Genomic DNA, 27,936 nt, shown 5'->3' with positions numbered 1-27,936 from the left:
CGTGGGTGCTCTATCCCTTCGTTTGAATGCCAGCCGGTAGGAAAGGCCGCACTCCCTCTCTGCAATCACGGTGAAACTTGGCCAGACCTCTAATGCGTGAAAATCTCTCCACGTCTTGATAGGTACGCCGTTGGCCCGACGGATCGTGTAGAGCTCCTCACGGACGGCCAAGTAAACGCAGGCTACTCAAAATATGCGCAAGAGGATGAACGTCCTGTAGGTCAGTGAAACATTCGCAAGTAGACAACAAACCCACACTCCAGCCATCAGGCATCGAACTGCCGCACCACGTCATTGCCAAGGATTTTCGCGTGGAAGAAGGAAGACAGATCTGAGAGAAGACCTCCCGAGGGAGGCTGCGCACAGTGCGTTTCCGCAGATGAGGTGCGAACTGCCGAGAGGGAAGAAGCCGAGCCGGAGAGAGGAGCATACGAGTTTGACGCGTGTTTCGGAACGAAGGAGAAGTCTTTTGGAGGGGCCCCGAGAAGAAGCGACGACAGGTCAATCCAGTCCTGAGCAGAAAGAAGACAAACGCGAAGGTCGGGAAGCATTTCAGTGCCCCTCCATCTCCACGAAAACCGCCTAGAAGTTTATACATATAAAAATAGATGCATGGATACCCCTGAGACAACCGCTAGGTTCCACACCCTGACGAATGCGGTGAAAACCTACGCATAAAGTGGACAACACTGACACGAGGAGCCGACCGAGGGGAAATCGCGCGAAACGGCGAAACGTATTTCGGTTTACGGCCTCGGAGAAAACGCGACACCCTCGCCTCTGCACACGCCTTTCTCGTCACCAACCGAGATAGAAACGACCTCGCCACTGTAGATTGTGGCAGCGCTCGAAGTGGAAAGGCAAGAAACGAAGCCCGTGCGGAGAGATGGAAAGCGCAGTCCCGAAGAGACTGTTTACGGGCGGTTTCCTCACGGAAAGAGCGAGGCTTACCTTAACCGACGGGCTGGCCATCATGCGTTCTAAATCCGAGCGCGCAACAAAGGGAGAAGGTCGCCACTGTAGCAGTTGTGGAAGAAACTCGAAAAAAGGTGGAGGCACGTAGCGATGTTGGAAGGAGAGCAGTTCCAGCAAGAAGCGTCTCGTCGTGGCAACGCCTCGACCGTCCGAGCCCCAGTGCTCGAGACCGAAACCAACAAATCTCTGGAAAGACACCGCAAAACGTGGATCGACACAGAGAACCTCGACCGGTATCCGTAAATGCCAGGACGCAGGACCGAAAGACGTTTTCCGTTTCTGGAGGAATCGCGCTCATGGTGTATGTACGTTGTGAGCTTGCTTTCAATGGTTTATCGGTTCTTCTTGCTTCTCCCCCGGAGGCTGGCAAGCGCACAGTTTCCCATTCAACTGGTGGTCTGGCAATCTACGGGGTCGCGTGACGTCAAAGACTGTACCTTCAGCAACTCAAGGCGCTCAGAAGCCGAAATATCCCACACCTTCTGTTCGGAAATTTCGGTGAACACCCAAGGCTTGATCAGGGCGGCTCGGGCGATCATAAGTGCATCCGCCGCTCCCGAGGACAGTCGGAACTCAAACTCTGGGCTGCTGAAAATATCTCCACAGCCTGAAAACAAGCGCATTCTTCGCGAAACGAATTCCGTGGGAATGCGCCTCACAAAAGCAACATGCATGCGCCAAAGTACGCGCGCTACACGCCCTCACATGCGACTAAAACAGACGCATACGAGGCCGAGAATACGCCATACACACGTATGTACATATATATATATATATATATATATATAAATATTTACGTAAAACCATACATTTGCATACTCCGACGCGGCATGAGTGCTCCATCGAAGGGGGACGGAAACAGCTCTAAGGCATACGTGAGCATGCAAAGACGTGTACACGTAAATATAGAAGGCTATGAATGCGAGCGTGGTGCTGGGTGTGCATGCAGAACTACATCGAACGGGTCGACAGGCAACAAACATCGCGTGTCGACTGCATGTGACTCGCCAGATGTCGCCAGTTGCAACCCTCGTAGAAGTCGCAAGGCGAAACGCGCGCTCCGTTCCTGGTTTCGCCAGCGTCTCCATTTGGTAACATTGTCGCTTCTCTTCGTACCGATGATGGGAACAGACGGATCGAGCGCTTCTCGGCACTGCGCCACATAGCCCCAGTCAGCTGCCTTCGTGTAGCGCTGCTGCGCGGTGCGTCCGTGGATGATCAAGGCGGCGGCGCCTGCTTGTCCGAGCCTGAGGTTAAGGACGCATATGTTGACTCTTCGTGGAACTTATTCGGCGCCATTTCAGACCGCATGGAACAGATTCACGCTCGCCACGCTGACCGAGACCGTGGGGTACCTCCCCGTAGCCGCTCTCGTGCTTTTTATCCAGCACAGACACACGGCCGGCAAACTCCAGGCTTCCAAAACACGTGTTTGCGCAGCTGAACGAGACCAAACTCGACGCTTGCCTGTTTGTTTACCGTTGGATGAAGTTGTGAAGAACTTGCTTCTTTCCCTGATTCGCTGTACGCAGCTTGACTGTTAGGGCGATCTCCGGCTGTCTCATCGTCACGCCTTCAATCAAGGATTCCAGGCGCGCGGGATGGTCCAGCATGCATGCGCCAGCTGAAAAGCGCAAGAGAGAAGAGGCTCATGCAGTCTGGTGCCCGAGCTGTGTAGCCGTTTGAGTTCATTCGCAGCGTGCGCGAATCCCCGCACCGAGAGTGACTGTTCCACACGCTTTCAACACTGGCAGCCTTTCGTTTAAACGCATGCAACATCAACGCCACCCTCGTGGCACATGGGCACACTGCGGCCTGCGAGAGCTCCCGTGCACGGTAGATGAACAAAGACACTTTCATTTCAAGTGGGTAGAAGCGGCCGTCGGCAGTACCATACGACATACGGAACAGTCCGGGGAGAGACAGAGAGAAAACGGAGAAAGCGGGGAACGAGGAGGGAGGGCGACGAGAGGCGACGCGGAGCGACGTGCGTGGACCCATTCGGAGGCAAGGCGCAAGAGCGAGAGGGGAAGGCCCTAAAGGCTGCGGAGCGGCCGGTCCGTCAATCGCCACCGCGCGAAAACGCCGGATCAAACCGGTGCGTCCACGAAGAAAACTCTCTCACCTTTGAAGCGACGATGGAGCTGCACGAGTGGGCATGCAGCGTTCAAATCAATGAAGTCGCACGAGACCTCTTCACTAGCGAGCACGTCGGCACATCTGCGAGGAAGAGAGCAGAAAACACAAAGGGGAGTCGGTGGAAAAAAACGAGGATCCGCGAAATCGAACCGAGAACTCCTGTCACTCCTGTCCTGCGTACGACCGTCTCATAACGAGCGGGAGTCGCGTAAGAAGCGTTTTGTGCGATGCTGCGTCAGGCGTCGCTGCAGCCCCACACATCCTCGCCGATCTTCGAGGGGAACTGAAGGTGCGAAAAAGCTCTGTGGAATAGAACACGAGAGACGTTCAACCTGCACGAATCCATATACCCGCCCAAAAGGGGGGTGCGGCAAACATGCCGAGAAAAAATAACTGAGCAGAATGCAGCCTATATTCACGTTACCGAATCGAACTCCATCATGCTGCAAATGCGTGGCTTCATGCATCCACAAGTCGTCGGCGTCCGTTTTCGCAACTCGCGTATCCAAACAGAAATCTGGATGTACACCGTACACATCCATAAATAAATACATAAATATAAATATAAATATATATACAAATATATATATATATATATAAATATGTATATCGTCATCTTCTTGCGTGTGTTTGCATCTACAGAAGCCGCGAAGAACCTGCCCGATGTTTCGCGTGATCCGCCACACTTTATTCGGACAGGTCCAACACGACAGGAGGATGTTTTCCTATCGAACCGCGCTGCAAGCGACTCACGCGTTCAGCACTTCGGGCGTGCCGCCGGCGATCTGGACGCCGAAGAACTTTTCACTTTTGTGGCGCCTGAGAAGGACGAAAAGAAGAGATGCGCAACTGTCCCATGTTTGGCCTACAGCGGACGCGTGCTGCAGTGCAGGATACAACCGATTCCAGCTGCAGGAGGACTCCGGAGCGAGTGGCAGGAACAGAAGAGCACACCATCGTAAAGGGAGAGAGGCACTGCGACGGCGAAAAGGGAGGCTCACTTGAGGAGCGAAAGTTCAGATTGTTTGCCTTCCACAATCGACTTCGCCACCGCCATCTCAGACACCTGAGAGAACACCCAGGAGACTCACAATTGTCACATATGAACCCTACTGAGTCAACATATGGTCGGCGGGGGATAAATAGGACGAGTGGACAGGAATCGACCTCGCGTCGTTCTGCCTTCTCGTCCGAGCCTCTCAAGTCCCAAGTGATACTTCCTTTCTGCCTCGTTCCTTCTTTCCCTTGCTCCTTGCTTGGCTCTCCCCCTTCTCCGTCCGCTGCCTCTTCGCGTCTCTGCCATCTCGCCGTCTGAGTCTGGCTGCGGCTCTTCGTCAGAGGCAAGGGGCTCGTCGCTCTCGAAGGACAGGTCGCCCCCCTTAGAAAAGAACAGCGCCGTGTTTCCTTGCATTCGCTGCAGACCTCAGAGCCAGATACAGCGGTTTTCTGCCTGCGGTCGCCAGTCCTCGCTCGCGACTCTTTCCACGAAACACCTGAGCTGGGCCATGCCTGCGTGGTCCTGGATCTCAGGCGTTGGACCGCAACTTTCTTTTTCTATTCACTGCTGTTTAGTGTTCTCCCGCCGTGCAGTCTGCGGCCTTCCCCGCTCAGGACCCCGCCAAGAGCACCTCGGGCCGTTTTAAGGATGCTTCTTCGCTGCGGAAGTGCATTCTCCAGGATGGATATCTGTCGCGCTCTCGCTCATTCGGGAGAGTGTTTGAGAGCCACACAGTGTTCGTCGCACCCGCGCGTCTTTCGCCATGAGTTCCTTTCTGACTTTTCTCTCAGTTTCGCCCCGTTCCGGCGCTGCATGCACCTCGCGTGGCGGCTGGGGGCTCGTCCCCTCCATTTAAACGCGGGCGCATGTCGCGGCCCCAACCCTGTCTCTTCTTTCTAGATTCTGCGTTGGGTCCCCGTGAAGCGCGTAAAAAAGGCGCGTACCGTCACCTCAGCTCCGAGCTCGACACACAGACGCCGGAAAGGGAGGTTGCCGACAGTCGTTAGAGGCGCCAGGATCAGCCGACGGCCGTTCCCTTTCGGACTGTCGAGTAGGCGTCTCCGGAACGTCTCTTGCGTGGCGACGCGTTGCTCGCGAGGCGAAAGAGACGAGAGGAACCCCACACGGAGACGCTGCGTCTCCCCACCGTCAGCAGCAGGGACAGAGGAAGACGCGCACGAAGGCAGCGAACCGACCGGCGCGTCAGTCGGTGCGAAGCCGGCGACAACGGCAGCAGAAGCTAAGTTTGACGGATCACAAAAGGAGGACGGCTGCGAAGGCGACGATAGCGCCGACGCGCCAGCGGCTTCATCGAGGGAAGGTCCGGGCTTTTCACTGCATCTGCTCGGATGCCCACTCCCCTGACGTTTTTCTGAAGCGTGACGCCTGGTCTGAGTGAGCTTCTTTGCCCTGAACGAGGAGAGGCCGTTGAGTTCTTCTTCGGCATGCAGGCGTCGCTGAAGCGCTTCTAGGGCCTCGGGTGTGACTCGGCACCCGTCCGCACCAATGTTGAACCCTGCGGGAAAAGACCGAAAACGCAAGAGGAAACGGAGCCTTAACGACAAGGCGAACGCAGAGGCGAGCGCAATCAGGAATATTGGGGAGACCCAGAGAACGCGAACAAAGTCAGAGACGGACGCGAGGAAGACAGCAAGATGGCCGCAAGAGGGGATGAAGCAGCCGACACGCGCAGAGACCCCTGTCGACTGAAAGCACCAGAAACAGACAAACTGTTTCGCTCTTTCACGTAGAGCTTCATCGCTCCCACTAACAAACATTCGCCAACAGGTCGCAATGCATTCTGCTTCGGCCCTACCGCGGCAGAGCGACAGCTCGCCTGCTTGTCATTGCGATCAGAGGAAACGCGTTCGTCTACACACCAGACTGTACGAGAGACACGGCGAGGCCAACGGCGCCGCCATGCGTCCCCGCTCTCACGTCGTGCACGCGCTCGGGGTTCCCTTTCCCATTCAAGCAACAAAAAAGCGCGAAACGCACGGGCACGTATTTCGGTAAAGCGTGGACAGGCCTTGCCTTTTTTTGCCACAAGCACACCAACCGCCTCGTACGCTGGTTCGCGTGACGACGCGTCAGTCGTATGAAGCCTTCACCATTCTGACGGCGGCATGCATTCCTGTCCACGCTGTTCGATTCGCGGCTCTCCACGTCCAGCCGTGGCCCCGGGAACGTATTTCAATGCAGACGCCACACGCGTGCATAATGAAGTACCACGGCACACAGGTGTACATGCGGCTTGTGACGGAACCGAAACGCCTCGGAGATTCTCTGTTTTGAAACGTGCAGCGCGTTTCGGCAAGATCTACGCAAGATACGCGCGATGTGCCGAGGACTCTGTCGTATCTGAACACGGCAATCGAGCAACCGCCCGCCCCCCCTTCTGTATCAAGGGCGGCAGTCTGTGGCCGACGTGTATGTGCCGCGTCCCTCTCTGTACCACGAACACCACCCACAAACGCGTCTGAAAAGAGTGAACTCTACGTGGGGTACAGCAGAAAAGAAGAAAGGCAGTGCACGTGTTGGCGCCTGAGACAGGAGAGCAGCGACACAAGCGCCAAAAAGAAGCTCGGCGCCTCCTGCGTTCAGTGCACCTGGACGCACGGTAGAAGCGTGCATCGGAGAATGCGATTTCCAGAGACGCACGCCCAGTGCCTCACACACACGAAAGGCAGGCGTCGGCGCGAACCAGGCTGGCGGTTACCTTCAGCGTCGATATGACGGGCTCCGAATCGGCAGCAGGCTCCAAACGGGCAGAGAGGAAACCCCGCGTCTAAGAAGGGACACGCGCGCGTTTGAACATCTGCAGGCCGCGTCTGCTCACACCAACAAAGCGTCAAGAAAAAACGAATCCTCCAATGCACAGCACGAGACGAGAAGACCGTTTCGCCTCCATCGCCGGATCCCAGGGACGCGCTGAGTCAGACAGAGGCGACAGAGGCGCACGACTCCCGTCGGCAATCGGACATGAATGGCCAAACACCCGACGGCCCGCGGAGGGCCCTCGGGTTCCCGCGACGATTTGTGTCCGTCGTGTTCGCGGACATGACCCGCCTAGCCACGTCCCCGCACGAAATTGAAACCGTGATCGCAGCCCCGTTGCTCTGTTAAACACCCCTGTGCAGCCTTTGGTCGAACCGCTGCCTTGCAGCCCCTGTCGCCAGGCCCCCTCAACGTTTCGCTCGTGCGCTGTCTTTGCTGGCGCGTCGCCGCGAGAGGAGGTGGCCTCTCTCACGCGTTTCCTCGGCTCGCAGGCCTCTTTGAATGCGCCCCCTGGCACGCCACGCGCGGCGTCAGTAGCTCGGCGGGTTCCACCAGTTCCAAAAAAAACATAAGATACTGCAAAGGCTTTCTAACGCGTGCCGTCTGCCCCGCAACAGAGGCTGCCATGTGGCTTTGTTGTGCCTCGCCGCCGTCCGGTTCAGGTTTGTCCTCACCCGCAAAAACGCCTTTAAGTCATGCGGCCGCCTACAAACCGGAACCGCTTTCTGCGCGCTGCCGGCGCCTCCTTGCGTCACGACCGTCTGCTTCGCGGACTCCCCGCGCTGGGAGAGATCCGCGCCTTGCAAGTGGTCTCCGGCTTCAACAGCCTTCGCCCCGTTGTCGGATGCTGCCATTTCCTCTGCACTCCGCGTCGCGCGCGGCGCGCCCTCGCACGTGCCGCACGCCGCCATGCGCAGACAGAAATCCTGGGAAGAGACAGGAGACACCCGAGTCAGGAGACACCAAACTGGCTAGCCTCGACGGCTGACCGCTCAAAACCCTGCCTTTTTCGGACGCCTTCGACACGTAATAGTGGAGAGGAAACGAGAGCATAAAAGGCGCCGCCCGCCCATCACTCAGTCTCAGGCATTATCCCCCGTTTGTTCTCCCGCCGTTCACGCCAGGCCCCAGTCAGGTGCATGCAACTATGAGACCAGGGGTGGAACGCCGCCGGTGAAGGCGGAGATTGAGGAAAAACGGAGAGACGCACGGTGAGCACGAAAGAGCAAAGGGGAGCAGAAACGCCCTGGGCCCCGACAGGTTCGCGCTCCATCGACTTGAGAAACTCCTCTGAAATCGCAGATCCTTGCACACGTCGCAGCAGGAACAAGCATACTGCGAAGCAAACGAACCCAGGTCCACAGTGCCAAGAGCCGAGCCAGTGAGGGGCGAGAGGGAGAAGCACGGCGCCGCCACAGAGAACGAAACAGCACATCCAACGAAACCGCCCCTGGTACGTCGATGCACTTGCGGCGCACGACAAAAGAACGGGGAGAGGGAAAACAAGGGAAGAAAAAAGCGGCAGCAGCGAAAGCAGAGACGGGCACGGGACGTAGGCAGGTCGGCGTGCGAAGGAACCACGGGGAAACGGAAACCGTTGGCGGCACCGAAGAATAAAGAATGAAGGACAGCAACGACAGAACAGCAGAGAGAACGGACGAACGCGGCCCCGGGTGCGGCGCCCGAGAAACAGAGAAAAGCTCGGTTCGGGCCTTGCGGCGGATTGCCTTCCTCCGGAACCCCCAGCGGGGCATCCCAGCAATGAAAAACGCCTTCGTGTACCTGAGCTGTCGCCTCTCTCCGGATTTGCTGAGAGTTGGCTGATCGTTCTACAGCGCTGTTTTGACCTCGGCGGCGTTTGCGGTTTTCCTCGCCGCCTTCCTGGACCTTTGGTCTCTCTCCTGCGTCTTCTTCGCGACTGCCTCTCTTGTTGTCCCGCGTGCACCTGCTGTCTCCATTGCCTCTCTCGCCCTCGCCTTGCCCACCGGAGACGGCTGAGCAGGACGGTGGGAACTCTTTCTGTCTTTCCGACACGGCAGATGCCGGCGCTGCCTCCTTTGCTTCTTCCTGATGCGCGCCTTCTGCCTGGTCGTTTTCGGCCTCGTGGTCCGACCCTTCCTCCTCGCTGCATTGTACAAGAGGATTGAAGCTCGCCTGCTTCCCCATCCTTCCGGACCCGTGTCCGAGGCGAGTTCCCGCAGTCGCCTGCCGGATGGGCTCCTTCCCGTCTTCTGCCGTCGCCTTCTCGCCGCTCTTCGCCTCCTCGTCGGCCCCGACCGCTCCTGAAACGGCGCGCGATCCTGCACGCTGCGGCTCACAGCCGCCCTCATCCAGAAGCGGCGACGACACCAGGGAAGGCGGCGCCCCAGGCTCCGACGACTGGCGGCCCAAAGCGGAGGGACTCGACTCTCTTTCCGCATGCCATTCGAGGAGTTTCCGCAGGGCGCCGAGCCCAGCGCCTCCTCCTTCCCCTCCTCTCTGCAGTTTGTGCAGTCTGTCTTCGAGACGCAGTTGAAGCCGAAGCCGAAGCGCATCTCTTCGCTCTTCTGTTTCCTCTCCTGGCGCCTCCGCTTTTCCAACTGCCACATATGGACAATCATGGGAAGCCAGCGCACGCGGCCCCGCCACGATCTGCCTGTTGCCGTTCACTTGTAACCCTTGTACTCTTTCCGTTCCATCTTGCTCTCCGCGACCGCTTGCCACTTGTGCTGTACCTTCTTCTCCGGCCTCACCTTCGGCGTCGCTTCGCGTCTTTTCTCGCTCTCTGTTTGCGCCAGGCTCCTCACCTTTAACTGCAGGAAAGGTTGCCGGCGGACTCCTATTTCCTCGCTCCCCGACGCATGCGCCTCCTGCTTCTGAGGAGAAAAGAGCCTCATCTGTCTTGGTAAGGCTGCGAAGCCTCTCCACTTCTTTCAAGAGCCTTCGCGACGACCAGCGCGTCGTCTCTGCTTTTTCGCCCTTCGGGCCCCGAAAGCGGGAGGGGCCTTCTCGCCCCGCCACACGCGACGCAGAAAGAGAACAGGAAAGAGAGGACGCCGAAGACACGGAGGAAGACGGACTTGTGCTGCGCTCTACATTTCCCTCTTCGGACTCGTCTTCACTGCCACCGGACGAGAACGCGGCAGCGTGGACCCAGTCGGGCACCATCGGCGCCTCGCCTCGCTGCAGGCAAATGGCTGCATGCGCGCCGAGGAGTTCCGGACTCAAAGCACTCGGGAAATGCTCGCAGTTGAAGGAAACAAAGGGCGGCAACGACGGCGGCAGCGGCAGGGCCGCGGTGCACAGTTCGGTCGCTTCGGCGCCCTCGCGTGTCCTCCTTTCCACTACAAAGGCGTACCCTGCCTCGGCTCTTCCCCGCGTCTCTGCAGGCGGAAAATGGAGTGCCTCGGGTCTCGACGAGTTTCCGGCTGCTGAGCGTCGAGCCCCGGAAGAAGGAGAAGCGAGACGCGAGCCAGAGACGCGAGGAGAGAGCACAGACGAAGTAGAGACAGCCCCAGCACTCGCTGAGGCAGGACAAGGACACCCGAGCGCGTCGCCTGTCGTCACGCCCGTGGGCGGCTTCTGGAAGGCAGCCAAGGGGCTGCGCAGCCTCTCCTCAGTCGACATTTTCAGGCAAGGAGAGAGAGAAGAAATACGAGAAACACGAGAAGGCGAGGGAGACGACAAAATGGAAGAAGTCGTGGAACGCCGAAGGAGGAAGAACCTGAACAGGGTCTGATCTGAAGACCGGAGAAGGCGTTGAGCACGCACACGAGGGGCGGTAAGGGGGCGAGAACGGCTCTTGGTTGGGACTGGTTTGGACAGAGAAGCTGGGTTGTGCCGTTTGCCGTGTTTACGGTTGGCGGTGAACACTTTGCGTTGCAGAAGACGAAGACACTTCGGCTCGCCTCCTCGGCCTCACCCTGCAGCTGCCACCTTCCTTGGGATGGCCTTCTCTCTCTGTCAAGACGCCGCACGCACGCCGGGCACGTGGTCTCTATGCCGCAAGCAGAGTACCTTTTGATGCTTGATTTTCCATATTTCTCTCCACCGGAAGGTTGAAGGCGGCAACTGCGCGCGAGACGGCCCCCTGAGGACGCCGCTCAGCCGCGCGCGGTTTCCCAAAATGAGAGCGAGAGCCCGAGCAGCCCGTAGGCGCGTTCCCGCGCGTCTTCCGTCTCTGCTTTTGGTTTCGGTCCTTTCTCCGCGTCACGTTCCGACCTGTGTGGTGCGGGAAAAGACATCTTAGCTGTTCCCTTCCAGGGCCGGAGGCGCGTGGAAGGCAGAGCGCCAGCAAAGAAGGGGGAAAGAAGCTCTAGAGCGGAGTGAACACGGACGAACAGAAGATAACGAGAAGCGAATGAGGAAGGCGCGCTGGACGAAGGCAGGCTCTCAGCCCCAGACGGGGCAAAAATCGAGACGAGACAGAAGTGGCGGTTGCGCGAGTCGCGAGGCAGCGCCTTCTTCAGAGTGGAGTGTATAGACAGCCCAGACATCATTCGCTTTTGGACGTGGGGATTTTGCAACGCGAAAACAGCACTTTCAACTGGATCCCCTGACGGCGACGGCGCTCGATCTTTGTGTCGACGTACAGCGTGCCGAGGGTTGACCTTGCTCATGGGCTGGGAGCGTCGAGACCCCGTCGCGTCTTTGCGATCTTCTTTCCACTTTCGATGACTCTCTGCGACATGTGGACGCACCTCTCTCTCCTTTCGTGCGTGGCTCTCGCGCAGAGCACCTTTTTCTGAAGTTCCTTGAAGGAAGTAGGGAAATTTATGTGCTAGGTGGGCTGTTTCTCACGGTTTTCGGTTGCGGAAAACCGTCCCAGAACGCCGTCACGAGAGAGGGTTTCCTCGCAAAGAGGGGATTCTTGCATGTGTGCCGCGTTTTTTCCGCGTACGCGAGAGCACGGTTGGCTGCAAAATCAGCCGACGCAGTGACACATGCGAAAGGCAGTGTGAGCAGGCGTATGGAGGCGTTTTGGGGGACTGCCTAACAGGCGCAGGATCGGATCGATGCATTGGTTGGCATTTTTAGCGCAGAAAACGCGTCGCGCTGCGGGTGTTCGTTCGCTTGCTTGTTGGAGATTCCCTGTAGAAAAGCTTTTTCGACTCTCCGATTCCGCACCGTGTCTCTCTTCGCAAGTCGCTACTTTTCGCCCCGCCTCGCTCATCGAGTCAGCGAGACCCTGACGCCGTCTTCTCTCGCCGGCCTGCGCGTTGTCCCCACGCCGTCACTGACTTGTTTGCGGCGTTTTTCATGTGGAGCCGCAGGAACTTGTTCTCTGGCTGCTCTCCCTTTTTGTATTTCGCACGTCTCGGTCGGCGTCGTTTTCCGATAAACGGATTCTCGTTAAACCCTCAGCATTGTGGCGAGATCGCTTCCACTTTTCCCCAGTTTGTGGGGTCGAGCCCCATACCTCTCCACTGCGCGCATTTTCGATTCTCTCCCGTGCCCGCGCACTCGTTTTTTCCGCCGTTTTTCCCCCGTTTCCCGGTTCTTATCTTCGTCTCTTTTCCCCCAAAGACAGAGATCCGAAAACTGTGTCCAGTCCCACGCTTCGCGGAGATCTTTCGCCGTTTCGACACGACACGGCCTGTTGAGCAAAGTTTGGGATTCTCTGCCGAGTTCTGCTTTTCGTGGAGAGAGAAGAATCTGCCGTTTCGCGAGAGGGAGCGAGAGCGCGTCCTTTCGCTCTCTTCCCTCTCCCAAAACTCCAACTGTTTCACTGCAGCGGCCGGAAAAACTAAGGAGAGAACGCTTCGTCTATCCTCTCCCGTGTGTCGCTCACTACGATGGAGACCGACATCGTTTGCTGCCGGTAGGCTCTTCCGGCTGCTCTACGGTTTCTTCTTTTTTTTTAGCGCCCGTCGATCGCGGGAAGGCAGGGACGAGGCGGACGCGCCTCTTCAGCTGACTTGGCTCCACTCCAGATGGAGACAAAAACGACCTTCAGATGAGAAAGTCGCTCCTCTCAGGTCGACGCGGCAGGGCGGGACACCCATGAAGCGTCACGCTCAGGAACAGACACTTTGTCTCAAACGCATCGCAGACTCGCTCCTTGGCGCTTCGGCTCTCCACCCCCTTTGCTTTCTCCCTCGAACCTCGTTTGCGTCTTCCAGTCGAGGCCGCTCTGAAAGGCTTCATTTTTCTCTGTCGCGTGCCGTGCTCTCGCAGATGCGTCGAGGTCAAGGCAGTTGGAGTCGAGGCTCTGGTGCCGAGCCCGGACAGCCGCTGGCTAGCCGTTGCGCGGACGAATGGAACTGTGGAAATCTACGACGCTGCGACGAATTGCCCCGCTCTTGTAAGAGGACCAAACATCGCAGACCAGGTGCTCCCCGTCTCGCCTTCCCCCCCTCTGCGATACCTGGCCTCTCGGCCCGAAGTTACAGAATTAGGTCGTCTGTATCTCATAACTGGAGTCTATTCGGTATCCGAGGGCCCTGCCGTGTATGCAAGTGTCCCCTCTATCCGTAAATTTCTGTATTTTGTGGTGGCCATGACACTACGAGGGAAAAGAGGCTTCGAGGCACCTGCGGTTGCCTCGGTCGGCCATGACCATGGGCACCCGTTTCTGGGGGGATCGCTCGTCTATTCGCAAGCGTTTGACATGTAGTCAGCGCAGGAGAAGGCTGGGCTTTTTTAGCGTGAGCGTGCATAGGTTCTCGGTCGCCCCTTCCAGGCTGCTGCGCGACTGCAGCCGAGTCGTGGATGACACAAAGCATGGGTCTCTGGGCACTTTTTGGTGCGGCCACTTTTGTTTTCTTTCAGCGCCTTAGCGACGAAAACTGCTCCTCCGCCCGGTCGCTCCTGTGGATCCCGGCAACCCGCAAGGCGGCGATTGTGGCCTACGAAGCGGCGGCGGCTCGGGCCGGCGAGGCTCTAGCGTTTTCAGAAGGAAAACACGCCATCCTTTCGAGGAAACGGGGCCGACAGGAAGACGAGAGAGAAGAAAGCGCATGCGAGCTGTGCGAATGGAGCCTCGTCGCTGCAGGCCTCCACGGCGTCATCTCTGAGTGGAATCTGCGAACGCAGCGCGTTCAGGTGCGCGTCGTTAGGAGCTAAGAGAAGGATCGAGAGATGAGGCAGAGAGGATAGAAGGGAAGACAACTCCTGTCAGAGATATAGGGCAAGAGGTGCGTGTCTGCGTGTCGTCTCCGGAGCTTGTGACCGATCGGCTGTACACGCCGTCTCGTGCTCGAAGCGAGTCTCCTTCCTCACTGTCTCGTGTTTCGTCCTGCGCGTGTCCTTCAGTCGGAAACCCCTTCCTATGGTGGCGCGATCTTCTCCCTGTCGCCGCCGCCGCACGGAGCGCCGGCGAACTTTTTCGCGGCCGCATGCGACGACGGCCGCGTGAGGCTCTTCGCCGTGCAAGGCGCAGCTGCGAGGGCGGCGCTCTGCAGGGGAAACGAGACGGGCGCGGAGACAGACGAGGGCGACGCTGGAGCGGACGAGGAAGGCATTCTGCTCAAGGCCTCTCTGCCCAAGACTGCAGGTGAGAGCCCCCGTCCTTTCCGAGAGCCACGATGAGTCAAATCCGTTTTTCCAGTTCTTCTCCTGATCCTACCTCTGCCGGCCGCGGGAGAGCAGTGTGCGTGCGTGAGCGATTCTTTTCGTTTCTTACGCCTTTTTTGTGATGTTTTCGCAGCTCGTCTTCTGTCGGTCGCGTGGTACGCCCCGGGGCTCCTGTTTGCGGCAACCGCTGCGTCTACCATCTTGCGCTTCTCTTCCTCTTCGCTTGCGGACCGCGCCTCCGTGGCTTCGTTTTCTTCCGTCCCCCGCGCCGGCGCCTTCGTGGCCGACGGGAAGATGATTCTCGTGCATGCGTCGCGTGCGCGCCAAAACAGACAGAAAGAGAGTGAAGACGGCCAGGGCGAAAGCAAAAAAGGTGAGACACCAGACCTCGCGAGTTGGAGAGTCTCACTTTTGCGTTCACATCCGAGTGTACCGCCACGCGCAGAGGACAGAGAACAGACCACTTGGGGAAGCGCGGCCGTGGTGTCTCGGGTCTTTGCGTTTGGTCTCCTTCGGAGTGGCGTTTCTTCGCACCTCGCTGGGAGACTGCCTTCTTAGCGGCGAATCCTTCACTTTGCTTCTCAGTCGTTCCTTGAAGATGTCATGACCGTTTTGCACGCGGTCGCGCGTCTCCGGGACACGAGGCGTACAAACTCGTACAGGCATCAGGGCGTTTATAGTGCGAAGGTGTCGTCTGCATCCATCTAACATGCAAACCTGGCGTTTTTCTGCTGTCTCTCCTTCAGGCGCCTCTCCCGTGCTCGTGTGGTGTCTGTATCCGCTGCCGTCGGTCCACTTGCTCCTAAGCGGCGACAGCACCGGCTGTGTGACGGTTTGGTCGGTGCCGACGTGCGTGGCGCTTCGCCGCCTGCAGCTGCATGCAGCCGATGTTTTAAATCTCGAGGCGCATGCGGCGGTTGCCTTGGGAGGCGCCCTAGGGAAGCGCGGAGACGAGCAGGGCGAGAGCAAGCAAGTCCTCTCGAGAGATCGGGCTATGGTCACGGTCGTCTCCTCCGGCGTGGATGGCAAGCTGGCGGTTGCGATACGGCAAAAGGTGAGGAGAGGCCGACGGAGAAGGCACGAGACGGCAACGCACGTCGGGACTGTGCGCAGCGACGATCGTGTGGGGTCCTGGGAAACGAAAACGTTTGACGAGTCGACGATGTGGAAGTTGTAGGAAACCAAACATGGGGAGCATTCAAATCAGCCAGTAGATACACCAAAAACCGCGGTCGTCTGAAAGGGCCAAAAAGAGTCACCAGCATGCACACACACTTCATTCGTCTTCAAAAGTGCGTCTTCAACAGGTTTGCAGCGCATGCGTCTTATTAAGCTTTCCGCTCGGTCACCTCGCCTTGAAGCCGCTGCTTGTCTTCACGTTTCTCCGTCTGGGTTCTGGTGCGATGCGTTTGGACGGGCGAGTGTCTGTGTCGCCCTTGCGTCGCCTTTCTCGGCTTTCGCGCTCTTTCCGCCTCTCGGTGCGCTCGCCGCGGCATCGCCTCTCGTTTGGTTCCAATTCGCAGCTTGTCCGTTTGCTCTCTGTTCTCCCTTTCCCCGCAGGAAGGCGACTGGGTGGCGGGCCCTCCCAAGTATCCTCACGCGTGCGATATTCGCGGCCTTGCGCTGCTTCCTGCCTCGCTCCACGGGAACGCTGCGGGGACCCGAAAGCGACTTCTCCACCTCGCCTCTCCTTCCTCGCTGGTCGCTTGGACTGGAGCTGTCGACGGCGTTATTCGATGCAGCGAACGCCTCACAGGCCTAGCCGTAAGGGAACAGATTCAAACATATACATATATATCATGTATACATATATACATATATATCTATATACATGTATGCATATATATATATATATATATAGATGTATATAGATGTATACATATATAGCGTCTCCTTTCACGTGTCTGTCTACGCTCTTGTTTCCCACTGGGCGTCGGTTCTCGTACGCATATGCATGCATATGCATACATTCATATAGAGAGCTATGTCTGCATATGTTGTTGTATGAGGATGCCTCTTCTGTGTATGTTTTTACCTTCCTGTCGGAGTGTCGGTGGTGACGTTCGCAGGGACGCCCGCGTTGTCGCGCGATGCGCATGAGTCATATTCCTGTCCTTGTTGCGTGTGTCTTCTCTTCCAGAGTGTACACGGCCCTCCGCCCAGCCTGCCTTTTCATCCTTTGGCTGCCGGCGTCCTTCCGCGAATCAGCGTCGCGGGTCGGGGGAAAGACAGCCTCGTCTTGTCGTGCAGTGACAGTGGCCTCGAACTGTGGTAGGCACTAGCACGAAGTCTTGAGAGGGGCGTTTAGACGTGTGCATGCACGACTGTCTCTTTTCTGTCACCGGCGTGCTCAGAAGCCTTACGCGGACCTCGAGTGTGCGTACGCGGCGCTTCGCGCTCTGTGCAAGTATTACGCTGCCTTCCCGGATATGGGTCTCACTATGTACATTACCCCGCTGCCTCTTGACTCGATCGGGGTCTCACGGCCGTCTTCGTTTTTTGTGGAAAGGCAAATGTCTACGCGGCCGCGCGTCCACATTAACCGTCCTTCTCGTTGTGTTGCCGCCATGGGGGCGTCGAATAGAATGCCGAGTGCGTTGCCGGCGGTTTGCCTTGGATCTGGGGTGCCTACCGCTCGTTTGCCTCCTCGATGCATCCTCTCTCAGGAACGTCAACCCAGTGGGATCCGACACTCTTCTCTCGCAGTCGCCTCTCTCGCTTCCTGCCTCTCTCTCGACATCCGCCGCATCTGCTTCTATTGTAAAGCTTCTCCGCGTTAGTCTCCGCGACAATTTACGGCCACGCTGCGGCGACCTTACGCCCGACGGGACGCTCGTTGCTGCAGGTAGTCGACGCGGCCTCCACCTCTTCGGCGTCCATCTAAAAGAGGTGAGAGCGCAACGGCACTCACGAGAAGCGCGCCTCGTGCGTGTTCCGTCTCCTCATTGACGCGCAGACTCAGAGGCGTGGATCTCTGCGTGCACGTATCTGTGTGCTTACGTGGACGCACTCCCGCGTGGGTGCCGTACCCCGCGCCGTGGCGGCGGTGCTCGATGCTTCCGCGAAGGCAGCTGGCGAGAAGTGTGGCCAGGACAATTCAGCTGAACACTGCCGCACACGCAAGATCGGGAAGAGACGGGCAGTCTCACTCGAGGCCGGGGGTCGTGTGGCGTCGGCGCCCCGTTCGTTGGCGTGAAACGTTTGTAAGGCTGTGGCGCTGCGGCTGTGTCAGCGTCGCAGCAGGTGGGTCTGATGAAGCTTGCCGAAAGCGGTGAGAGGTGTCGGTGAGTGACTGTTCTTTCTCTGCCGCCAACTGCAGTTCTTGTCTTTCGTTTCCGTCTCTCTCGCCGTGTCTCTTTCCGCTTTCTCCGCTCGTCTGCAGGCACGTCATTTGACCTTCCCCTTGTAGAGTTCGCGCGGCCTTGCCTGGCGGCGCGTTTTTCGCTTCGTCCGGGTTTTGCGCACCTCTTCCCTCTCTGCCACGGTCCGTTCTTCTCTTGTGGTGTTTCCCTGTAGCTGGAAATTGTTGACGTGGAAGGCGGGCGCGGCTGTGACGCACTCCGAGACGTGCGAGCGCTTCGGTTCCTGAGCAACACCGTCCTCGCGTGCTGCTGCGCGGCTTCGCGTTCCAAGAAAGGCTCGAGGCGCTTCCGGTTTTCTTCCGAAAATGCAGAGCGAAAACCTGACTTTGTACCGAAGAGCCGACAAGGCGAAGCGAGTGACGAGGTGACGCACAGAGGCGAGACGCAAGAGAAGAAGCGCAGGGCCGAGAAGAACGGCCGTGGCGAGGCTCAAGTTTCCCAGGCCACTGAAGTCGATACTCAGCGCAGCACACAGGCAGCCATTGCGCTCGCGGCAGCTGCCGTTGAGGCCGAGTGGAAGGCTTTGGGAGAGGCCGAAGACGGCCAAGGCGCGCTTCCAGGCGGCTACCGTGTCGTCTTTCTGGATGTGTGGCGAGGCGGAACGGTTCTCGGCGAACTCGGCCCCTTTCCCCATCGTGAGTCGCCACGCAATGGGAAGAGCAAAGCGGAAACCCACCCAGGCAGCAACAACGGAAGCTCAGAGGGGGCGACAGAAACCGCGAGCGTTGGCGGGGTCTTTTTTAACGGCCCGGTCGACCGCGAAACCACGGAAAAACGGGGAGAGGAGATATATCCGTCAAAGCCAGTGACTGAACACAGGGCAGAAAGGCAAGAGTCTAGCCGTGCGCACTCTGCCGTTTTGACAGCAAGAGCAGGCGTCAGAAACGAACTCTCAGTAGGCAGGCGCGAATGGCTCATGGCCTCCCCTCACGTTTTGTTGAGGCGCGTGCGCGCAAAATGCATGCAGTGGGGATTGACGCGGGGACGCCGAGAACGCTAAATGGCGCTCCGTCGCTGTAGAACCCCGCCTTCGCCTTGTTTTTTCTCGGGGCGTCTCCTAGTCCCTTCGTGGGTTTCGCCACCGTTTTTGTCGTCAGTTGGTGTGTGTTCCAAGCTCTCTTTTTTCGGCACCTTTTCTCCTCTATACTTGTGCTGCTCTTTGTTTTTTCCAGCGATTCGGTCCTTCGACGTCTCCGACGACGGCTCGTTCCTGTCGTGCCTCTTTTCTCTCGGGTCGCTGCTTGTCGTTTCGCTCGCCGACTTCTCGCCAGTGCGCTTCTTCCGCGCCTTTCCGCACTCCGCTCGGGCTCCGATCTCGTGCGCCTGCTTCTCGCCGAGCTTGCCGGCGGGGCCCGAGACGCGGCGGCGCAGACGAAGCATCTGCCTTTTTTCCACGCGGAGGCAGTACTGCGTGGTTCCGCTGCTGGACGCGAACGCCGAGGAACCAGTTGAGCGACAGGCGGAACCCGCTGACTTGGACGAGATCGAGGACGGAAGCGCGGAGGAGGGCGCGACGCACGGACGCGGCAACAAAGCTCTGAAGGAGACGAAGAAAGCGCGAACGGCCACAGGGGCGACTCAACGTGCCGACAACGATGGTACCTGTGGAGACGCGAGCGACGGGAGAAGGGAACGAAAAATCAAAATCAGACAGGTAAGGCGAAGCACCTACCCGCTGTGCGTACGGAGATGCAGTGAAGTTAGTTGCTCATATGGATGTTGGTCTTGTCACGTTTTTTCTCTCTGCACGTTCGTTTCTCCCCGCATCTTTATTCCCCTATTGTGTCTCTGTGGCGTGTATGCGCCGCGCGCAGGCGAGCTCCCGTGTGTATCTATATGTGTTTGTGCGCGCGGAAATCCTGCAGGTATATGAACAGAGCACATGTGCTTTTAGATCGATACGTTCGAATCACGGTGACAGCTCTGCGCCAGAGTTCCTTGTCGCCGTTCCATACTTCGTTGCCCTATTCGATTTCGTTTGTCCTTCTTCCTGGCTTTTTGTGTGCCGTCGCAGATCCCGACGTCTTGTATCGCCCCGTCAGACGGTCCTATTATGAACGCTCTGTGGTTGAGCAAGAGCTGCTTCCCTGCACAGCAAGTTGATTCCTACCTCTGTCCCCAGTCGTCTTCCTCTTCTGCGCCGACTTCGTTCTCCCTCGCGGAATCGTCTGTTCTGCTCTGTCTCACTCCGTCTGTAGTTTGTCGCCTGCCGGTCGCCCGATCGCTCAAGAACGGTGCGGCGTCGCGGCGCCCGCCTTCCTCTGCGTCGTCCTCTCTGCTGGCGTCTTCGGTCCCGTCTTCTCTGCTTCCGGTGAACGCCCGAGGCAGTCCCGAGGCGGTTGAGCCGTGCGATGAAGTGGAGAAAAGAAAGGAAGGCAAAAAGACGCGAGCGCCGCACCAGGCACTGTCCAGTGGAAGCAGCGAGTCGGAGGTGGAGGAAGACGAGGACGAGGATGATGTTCCTTTGGTGGACGCGTCCGACGTGTCCCGACGGACCCTCGGTGTCCGCACCCGCCGCCTCGTTGAGGTGAGAAAGCAGAAACCGTCTCTGCGACAGGAGACGAAACCGTGCTGTGCTGTGTACATGCAGGTACGTGTATGTTACCAAGCTCCTGTGTATGGGGTCGCGGAATTCCGTAGGTTTTATAGTGAGTCGTTCTCTTTCGTGTGATCCACAAATACTTCTTCATGATAAACACGAGCGAGCATAGGTGTCCTTCGCAGAATGCAAAAGTATGCTTGAACACGCATGTGCTTGTCTGCACGTTTAACTGCCTCTCTTTAAGGACGTGCAAGGCTCTGGATTCCTTGAGAGGTGGAGCCGTCTGGCGAGTGCCCGATCGGACGCGAGGGTCAGAGAGGCATGCAACGTGCTGGAAGTTTTAAGCTGGTGATTTTTTAATGCTTCTAGCGTAGTCTGCATGTGCAGACGAAGCACTGTGTGGGCGGTTCCCAGTGTCGATGCGGTTGTGTGTATCTCCAAAATTTGCTATTTTTTGTTTTTTGTCTCAGGACTTGTGCCTCACGCCGGCGGCCTCCTGGTCTCACTCTGCGTCTTCGTCCTTCCCGGCATCGCACGTATCCGTCGCTCTTCTTCCGCTGTTCGCTTCCGGTCAATCCCCGCACTCTCCTCTTTCGACTGGCATGTTTGGTCTTCTGTCGCCCCCGCTGCGGCGGCTCTGGCTTCTGCAGCGTTCCGCCGCCCTCCCCGCTGGGGACACAGGCCAAGGATTGAAGAAACAAGCGCCGAGCGTCAAGGGCGAACAGGCGAGTTCTCTGTGTGGGTCGCGCCCCAGCCCCAGGCCTTCGCTGTCGACAACCTGCTCGTCCCCGTCGTCCCTGTCGTCGGGCGCCAGCGCGCGTCTACACAGTGGAAAGCAGGACGGCGCTCTGGACGGGTTGTCAGTGAAAAGGAGGGAGAGGAACGAAGGGGTAGCCGTAGCGGGCCTCGATCAGGGGCGCCAAACGGAAGCAACTACGTCTTTTGCCGCTGACAAGTCAACGTTTTCGGTTCTGCGCCGAAGCACGGGCCATGGGTTTCTCTCTCTCCTCTTTCTCCCTCACCGCGACGCCGCGGGAGGGAAGAAGAAGCTTAAAGGTGGCGACGCAGAGCTCGTGAAGCACAGAGGCGTCCTCATGTTGATTGAAGCATTGGACGGCGCCGCAGGAGAGCCAGAAAACATGGAGGCGCCGTTCAACAGAAAGCGCTACGGCACATAAACGGAGATTTTCGAGTGAAGCCAAGAAGAGCAAGCGCGACAAAGAACGAACAGCACAGGAAGGCCAAAATGCTGACACAGACGCTCACGCCCTGACCCAGAGGAAAGCACGAGGAGGCGGTTTGAGGAGACATTACCCTGGACCACCGCGAGGTCTGCAGAGGGAATGTTGCCTCTTCGCTAGAGCGCCACACTTCTGCTGCCTGTGCTGGCCCTTTCCTCGCTGCCATCTATACCCGCACAGCGTCGGGAGCTCTGATCCGCTGTTTGCTGTTTTTTGGGGCCTTGGAGGCGCGGTAAAGAGGCTCTCCTTAAATAGAACATGCGAAGCGGTTTTCGCGGATAAATTGAGTGCGGCAGTGCTGCGTCTGTCTTTTTCAATAACACGCGACGACGTATACTGCGGGTTTTTGTTTTGTCGTTAGACTGCCACAGAACCGGGAAAGGAACTCGCGTATGTTTTTTGGTCAACTGTGGACGATGTCTGTCTCGAGGACAGAAACGGATGAATACACTGCGAGGACATCACGCCGACCTTTTCCCACATGAAAGCGCTTCTCGGCTTCTCTCGCTCCCGCTCTCTGATCTGCTGGGACGCGTACGTTTGGCCTGTTATGGCAGCGCCTGGGTGAAGCTATAGTAGACGTTTAGTAGACGTTCTGGGACGAGAGGGGGTTTCTATCGGTGCCGCAAGGCGCTTTGCTCGAGGGTCGACAGCACATTTCGATGGAAAGAACTTGCGGAACCAGAGTGTGGCACGCAGAATGGGGACGGGCAACGCCGCATGCCGTCTGTGCTCTCGTCGATTGCTACGAGAGCTCTCAACGACGTTCCCGAACACGGGGCTCACCGTCCGTCTCGTATGATCGACTTGATCTCTTTCCAGAGCCACTTCTTTCGCCTGTCGCATTCTTCCTTTTCAGTCCCGGCGTGGTTTTTTAACCGGATGCACACCTCTGACTCAAGTGGCTGATTTGTTTAGAACAAGATAAGCAACCTGAGGTGTTCATGTACTCACAGGTAGATCCAATTAAAAAACATGACTGTCGGTATGTATTGCGTACGTACGTACCGAACAACAGAAAGGGGTACGGGCGGAGAGGCGGCGAGAAAACACAGGTGGATAGTCCGTTTTTCTCGGGATCCTTTTCACCAGGTTCGAAAGTTTGAGTGCTGGCTGCCGTCGTACGCGGACGCCCTTCAGACTATCGACCGTTGTTCCGATTGACGAACTGAACATGGACACCGTGGGTCAAATCAGAGCACAACAATCCGTTTGTTGTACATCGGCTGGAAGCGATAGTGTGCCACACTTCTGATTCCCAAGAAAAAACGGCAGCGTCACCTCGCATCTACCCACTGAGAATGAAACCACGTACCGGGTGAGACCTAACTACTTCCGGTCACGCCGATTAGCTGCTGGGATTGTGTGCACACGGAGCTTTACGGCGTTTGCTTTTGGGGCATTTAAGTGTAGAGGTGGAGCCGCCCCGTTTGGAAGCAGATGCATATGGACGCTGGGAGTCGCTAGCCAATTTTTAGCACAGGTACACGGTCTGGATGAAACCTCCCAGCCCTTGGCCTCGTTCCAGGCTCATCTATATGGCGCAAAGCCGCTGAACCTTTGTGTTGCCTCTGTGTGCTGTCGTCGGAAATTCTTTCAAACGAAGAGAACAGTCCTTCAACCCTAGAGGTAGTGGGCTTAGGAAGCAAAAGCGTCAAAAAACGGATTCCCTTCCAGCCTGTGCCAGGTCACCGCGTGCCGGGGCGAATCGCGGGGCCCTCGCCCGTAGACTTTTGCGCCTGGACGGCTACTCGAGAGAGACCAGGTTCGGAGAGACGAGCGGTTCGCTGTCGCTTCGCTCGCTCTTCGCATGCGGCGATGTGGTCTTCCGCAGCTCCCCTCCAGCATCTGCCGTCTCATTTCCCGGGAAAAAACCTGCGTCCAGCTTGCTAGATGCACTGTATCCTATGTGTAGATCCACTTCTTTCCAGTTCTTCCCTTGGTCTCTTGGCTGCAGAGTTGTTTACGGGGCTTCTTTCTGTAGCGTTTCCAGTCCAGTCGACAGAGTCAGCATTTCTGCCGCCAAGTGTGTGCTCGCATGTCATCGTTTTCGATTTGCTTGCGATCGCTGGTCATTCAATCGAGGTCTCACTCCGCGTTTTTTTTTGACGGACTGCGCCATGGGGCTTCATCATTTGGCAGCAAGCAGTGCGGCCGTCTTGATGGCGGGCGGCGTGGCAGCGTACATGAAAGCAAATTCCCTGCCTTCTCTCGTGGGCAGCGTCGGTTTGGCGAGCTCTTTTGTGGCGAGCACATACCTCTTTACGCAAACCGACCATATTGGCGGAGCGTCGCTCATTGCGACTCTCGGCGGGGCCGCCACCGCCGCCATGGGATACAAAAGGTACCTGGTGGTAAGTCAAATACGGAAGCAAGCGATAACCATGCGAGAAATGTGTCCGGGGGTTCGCTCCAAAAACAAAAGGGTGAAGGGAAGAAAGATGACAGAGAGGAGACTGCCCGAAAGACAGTCGTAGAAAGAAGTATAATCGAGCGTAGAAATGTTTCTTGCTCGTTGCCCGTCCGCCCCTGGAAGGCAGCTGAAAGGGGCTCCAGCTGGCGTAGGCGACAAGCATTTTCGACTGCAGCCTACACACAGAATACAGACGAAACAGAACGAAGCTGTCTACAACGCAAACGAAAGAGAGAGAAAACGATCGGAACATCGACAGACATCGAGAGGCTAGTGGGAGGGTAGACGCGTGTGTGGGGGTCGGCTGCGTCACAGTAATGCAACAACAGACTTTAAGATTTGCCTAAAAGCTGGGGTTTTCACTCATTTGCCTTCCCTTTTTCGTGACCCGTGGTAGAACCCTTCACTGTCACGCTTTCTCGTCCCCCCTCTTTGTGTTGCGTTCTCCGCAATGTTCTTCTGCATCGCTTCTGTTGTATGGCTGACGCAAAAATGCTCCGTGGCTCTCTGAGTTTCTCCGCTGCTTTATGATCAACGTATGTTTGGTTCCACTGCTGCTTTCCTGTTAGGCGGCAAAGCCGGCCGTGCCGGTCACCCTCATGGTAGTCGGGGCGCTTAACACAGCGTACTACGGCTACCAGACGCTGCACTTCAAGGAGAACATGTAAAGAGAAAACCTGCAGGACGAATGACGACCGAAGGGCGGTGGAGACGACAATGGCGAGGGAAATGAATTGTATTCCTGCAGCGCCTGGTGTCCAAGGAAACGTGGCAGGAACCGTGGGGAAAGTGCGGAGAGAAGAGGGAAGAGAGAACAGGAAAAAGGGAAACGGTGTACGGAGAGAACAGCTGTTAGTCAAATATCAAACGGAAAGGACGCAGCAATGAAGCGCCGTAGAAATAAGGTCGATTTGTTAAGCCAGCATGGCCAGACTAAAAGAGAGTAGGGAAGCCAAGGCAGAAGCGGAACTCTAGCGGAAGCATCACGGCTAGTAGACAACATCGACCGGATTTTTTCGAGGTTGAGGTGCTCTGTGGTTCTTCACGTTTCTTATTGTCAGCTGCGGTCTTTTGAAACGCACGGGGGTTAAGAGGGAGAACAGTGCCAGTATCAGTGGTGAGGAGCAACGCGAAGGAAGTCAGGTTTCGATACGACATGAATAGTCAGAATGGAAAGACAAATGTGAACATCTCAGAGTGAAGAATAGGGCACTGGAGCTGCTACCGGGCCTTTGAAAGGAAGTGCGACAGGCAACCGAGTGATATTTGGCGTTTCTGGTTGTGATGCGATTCCTTTTTGCGTGAATTTGTTTCCGTGTTTCTTCTCGCCTTTTATGCGACTGGCGTGTCTCTTCATGTCCGAACAGTTTCAACTCCGTAGACGTAAAGCAGGACGGTGGAGGAATCTTGTGTTTGTTGCTGGAGCCACGGGGGTTCGGCTGCTCCACATGGTCGGTAGATCTGGAATTGCATGTGGAAGGACAGAGCCGTGTTCCATTTCCTCCAGGACAGACACAGGTAGAGAAACAAAAAGAGAGTCAGCAGCAAAGGAGACTTCGTGTGGGACTTAGAGGGCCTCCACGTTCATTGGCGAAGCCCCCACGGGTGCGTTTTTTCTCTGTCTCATCTCACTGTTCCTCTCACCCGCGAATGGCGAGGGAGAAAAGGAGGGAGTAGATAGATGTAGCACAGCGAGGCCCAGAGAGAGAAGCGACGCTGAGCATCGGAGTTGAATCTAGGGCGTAAAATACGACCCATGGCAGTTACGCAGCATCGCAGCTGAGACGTCGGAGACGCTCAGTGCCAGTATGTCCGTCTATGCACATACGGACATCGGGGACCAGTAGAGAGGCCCGTGACACAGACACTGAGTGGTGAGATGCCAGGGGAGAGTGACGCCTTGTAGCTGAAGCAAGAAAAGGTCAAGGTGGAGAACCTTGCATTACCGAGTGATCGGTGGACGGGTATGGCAGGGAACGTCGACGCAGCGAGACAAGTCGACGATGGATTGCTCTGTTGAACGGCGCACATGAACGGAGCATCGCAGCGACAAGCGCCTTGCGCCATCGGATTCGCAGAGACCACCAGCTGCTATAGTGTCTCTTTCAGATAAATATATCCGGCGAGATAGTGGTTTTGTTTCGTTTCTGAAACGGCTGAAGTCTCTCAAGGGAGTTTTTCTGCCTGGCGTTGCCGTTCAAAATCAAGGGACCGCTAGCAGCGAATTCATTGGAGATCAGCACAAGACTCTCCGCGCCTTGGAGTAGCTGCCGCTAAGCGTCGGCGCCAAGAGTGGAAATTAGAAAATAGCATATCCAACCCATTTTTGATTCGTTGTTTCTGCAAGCATCGGACGCAGCCACTAACGCATATATGTCTCTCGTGTATTACTGGACTGGTTCTCAACTGCCGCCAGTCGTTCGTCCTTGGTTTAGAAACCTACAAGAACTTGAACGGTGGTTCAATCGTGGGCCATTCGGCCGTCACAAGCGTTGTCGTCGCAGAGGATGCGTGCGCCTCAGAAAACGCGGCCCATCTAGAGCTGCCAAGTGGTGTACGTTTACTCTTTTTTTCTATAAAAACTTATCTGGTCAGAGGGCGCCTTCTTCATTGTGATGGATGTGATGCTGTATCAGGCCGGAGCGCCTCGCAAGGGTGCCATGACTCATTAATCTTTTTTCTGACGGACCGTTTGTAAGCCACGCAGCTACGTTATCAGAGTCTGAGGGAATCGCGACTCTCCGGCGAAAGGGGGGAATGCGTCCCGCCATGCTGCGAGGAAAGAAGTCCGGCACGAACTCAAAAGAGCAGAGAAGTTCTTGATCCGGTTATGCCAAAAGCGCAGCAGTGACCATATAAGTGGGCACCTGGGCGCGGCGCCGGGGACGGGCTGTGCCCAGGAACCCCCTTCACGTACAAGGAGTAACAAAAATGATTCTAATACGAAGAACAAAGCTTGAGGTTCTCTTTTGAGACGCAGCACATCTGATTTTTGCGCAAGAAATTCTGTACACTTCTGGGCATCTCCCATCGCTGTTCAAGCATCGGCCACCATGCAACACTGAAACAGTAGAGACGAATGGAGAGACGTGTAGACGCCGAGAAAACAAAGCAGATGGGGCCAGTACAAGAGGCGAAAACAGCAAGACAAACGGACGCAAACATAGGGGGAGGAGCAACACGAGAGGCGACGACGCCAAGAACCCAAGCCCGTAGTAAGGCATGGGCAGGAGACTTTTCAGAAGCGGCTGCACTGTTACAATGAGCGGCGAAAAGATGGCTTCCACGGCCAGGACAACACGTGGTCCAAAGTCGGGTGATCTTTTCATCTCGTATCACACAAAAACAAGTCATCTCAGAATGTGTGGCACGTGTTATCGCAACGACATACGTTGACTGGATACATGCAGGTATACGCACCTACAACGATATGTCCACATGCCACCAAATATCCGTGCATCGGCGCCAGAAAACATAGCTGGATGCCCGTCTCTCTTCCAGCCGCGTTTCAACTGCTTTCTGTGCACTGTTTGCAACGCGTGTATGTACACACATGCAGGTGAGACTATATCAACAAACTCGACGTTGCCTTTCTGCCGTCCTCAAATGAGACTCAAATTGACCGGCTTCAGTTGCCTTGGTCCCTTGTTGTATCGCGCGTTAGGCTGCGCCCCCACACACGATCCACTGTTTCATACCCTCTCTTGCCTACACGGCCAGAGCCGCTGCAGACGTTGATGGACGCGTAAAACACATTTTGTTTTAACAATTCTCTTCTTTCCTGTCATTCCACAGTCGCTGCCTCCCGCTCTGTCCAACGCCTCTCTCCGGGGCTGCCTCCGCATTCGCATGAAACTTCTCTCCAAACGGCAAGAGAGCCGCAATATCCACCCCTGTGGATGGTGCCGGCTGCTTCCAACTCCTTATTCCGACGGCAGCCTTCAGCGCATGCATTAAAATACGCAGTGCTGTTCCTCTCGAAACTGGAAGCGAGT

At 56.9% G+C, this 27,936-nt stretch overlaps 3 protein-coding genes across 3 annotated transcripts; 2 read left to right on the top strand and 1 right to left on the bottom strand.

Annotated features, from left to right (window-relative positions):
• Nucleotides 1-266: 266 nt before the first annotated feature.
• Nucleotides 267-10,495, bottom strand: NCLIV_045330 (Dihydrouridine synthase, related; the record flags this gene model as incomplete). Its single annotated transcript, XM_003884082.1, has 12 exons — nucleotides 267-512; nucleotides 952-1,161; nucleotides 1,413-1,582; nucleotides 2,092-2,222; nucleotides 2,455-2,599; nucleotides 3,101-3,195; nucleotides 3,868-3,933; nucleotides 4,116-4,180; nucleotides 5,056-5,627; nucleotides 6,831-6,942; nucleotides 7,564-7,815; nucleotides 8,672-10,495. 12 exons carry the CDS (start codon nucleotides 10,493-10,495, stop codon nucleotides 267-269), a joined length of 3,888 nt encoding a protein of 1,295 aa, XP_003884131.1.
• A 2,168-nt stretch (nucleotides 10,496-12,663) lies between these two features.
• NCLIV_045320 (conserved hypothetical protein) lies at nucleotides 12,664-21,465 on the top strand (the record flags this gene model as incomplete). Its single annotated transcript, XM_003884081.1, has 13 exons — nucleotides 12,664-12,689; nucleotides 13,046-13,172; nucleotides 13,640-13,912; nucleotides 14,123-14,363; nucleotides 14,517-14,756; nucleotides 15,130-15,437; nucleotides 15,944-16,147; nucleotides 16,524-16,654; nucleotides 17,050-17,272; nucleotides 17,900-18,380; nucleotides 18,918-19,399; nucleotides 19,760-20,272; nucleotides 20,758-21,465. The coding sequence occupies 13 exons, from the start codon at nucleotides 12,664-12,666 to the stop codon at nucleotides 21,463-21,465; spliced, it is 3,957 nt and encodes a 1,318-aa protein (XP_003884130.1).
• A 2,183-nt stretch (nucleotides 21,466-23,648) lies between these two features.
• NCLIV_045310 (conserved hypothetical protein) lies at nucleotides 23,649-24,609 on the top strand (the record flags this gene model as incomplete). Its single annotated transcript, XM_003884080.1, has 2 exons — nucleotides 23,649-23,882; nucleotides 24,511-24,609. The coding sequence occupies 2 exons, from the start codon at nucleotides 23,649-23,651 to the stop codon at nucleotides 24,607-24,609; spliced, it is 333 nt and encodes a 110-aa protein (XP_003884129.1).
• Nucleotides 24,610-27,936: the final 3,327 nt, after the last annotated feature.

Source organism: Neospora caninum, chromosome X (assembly GCF_000208865.1).
Source record: "Neospora caninum Liverpool complete genome, chromosome X".
Lineage (NCBI taxonomy): Eukaryota > Apicomplexa > Conoidasida > Eucoccidiorida > Sarcocystidae > Neospora > Neospora caninum.
Note: the sequence above shows the minus strand (reverse complement) of the source record. Positions and strands in the feature narration are given on the sequence as shown.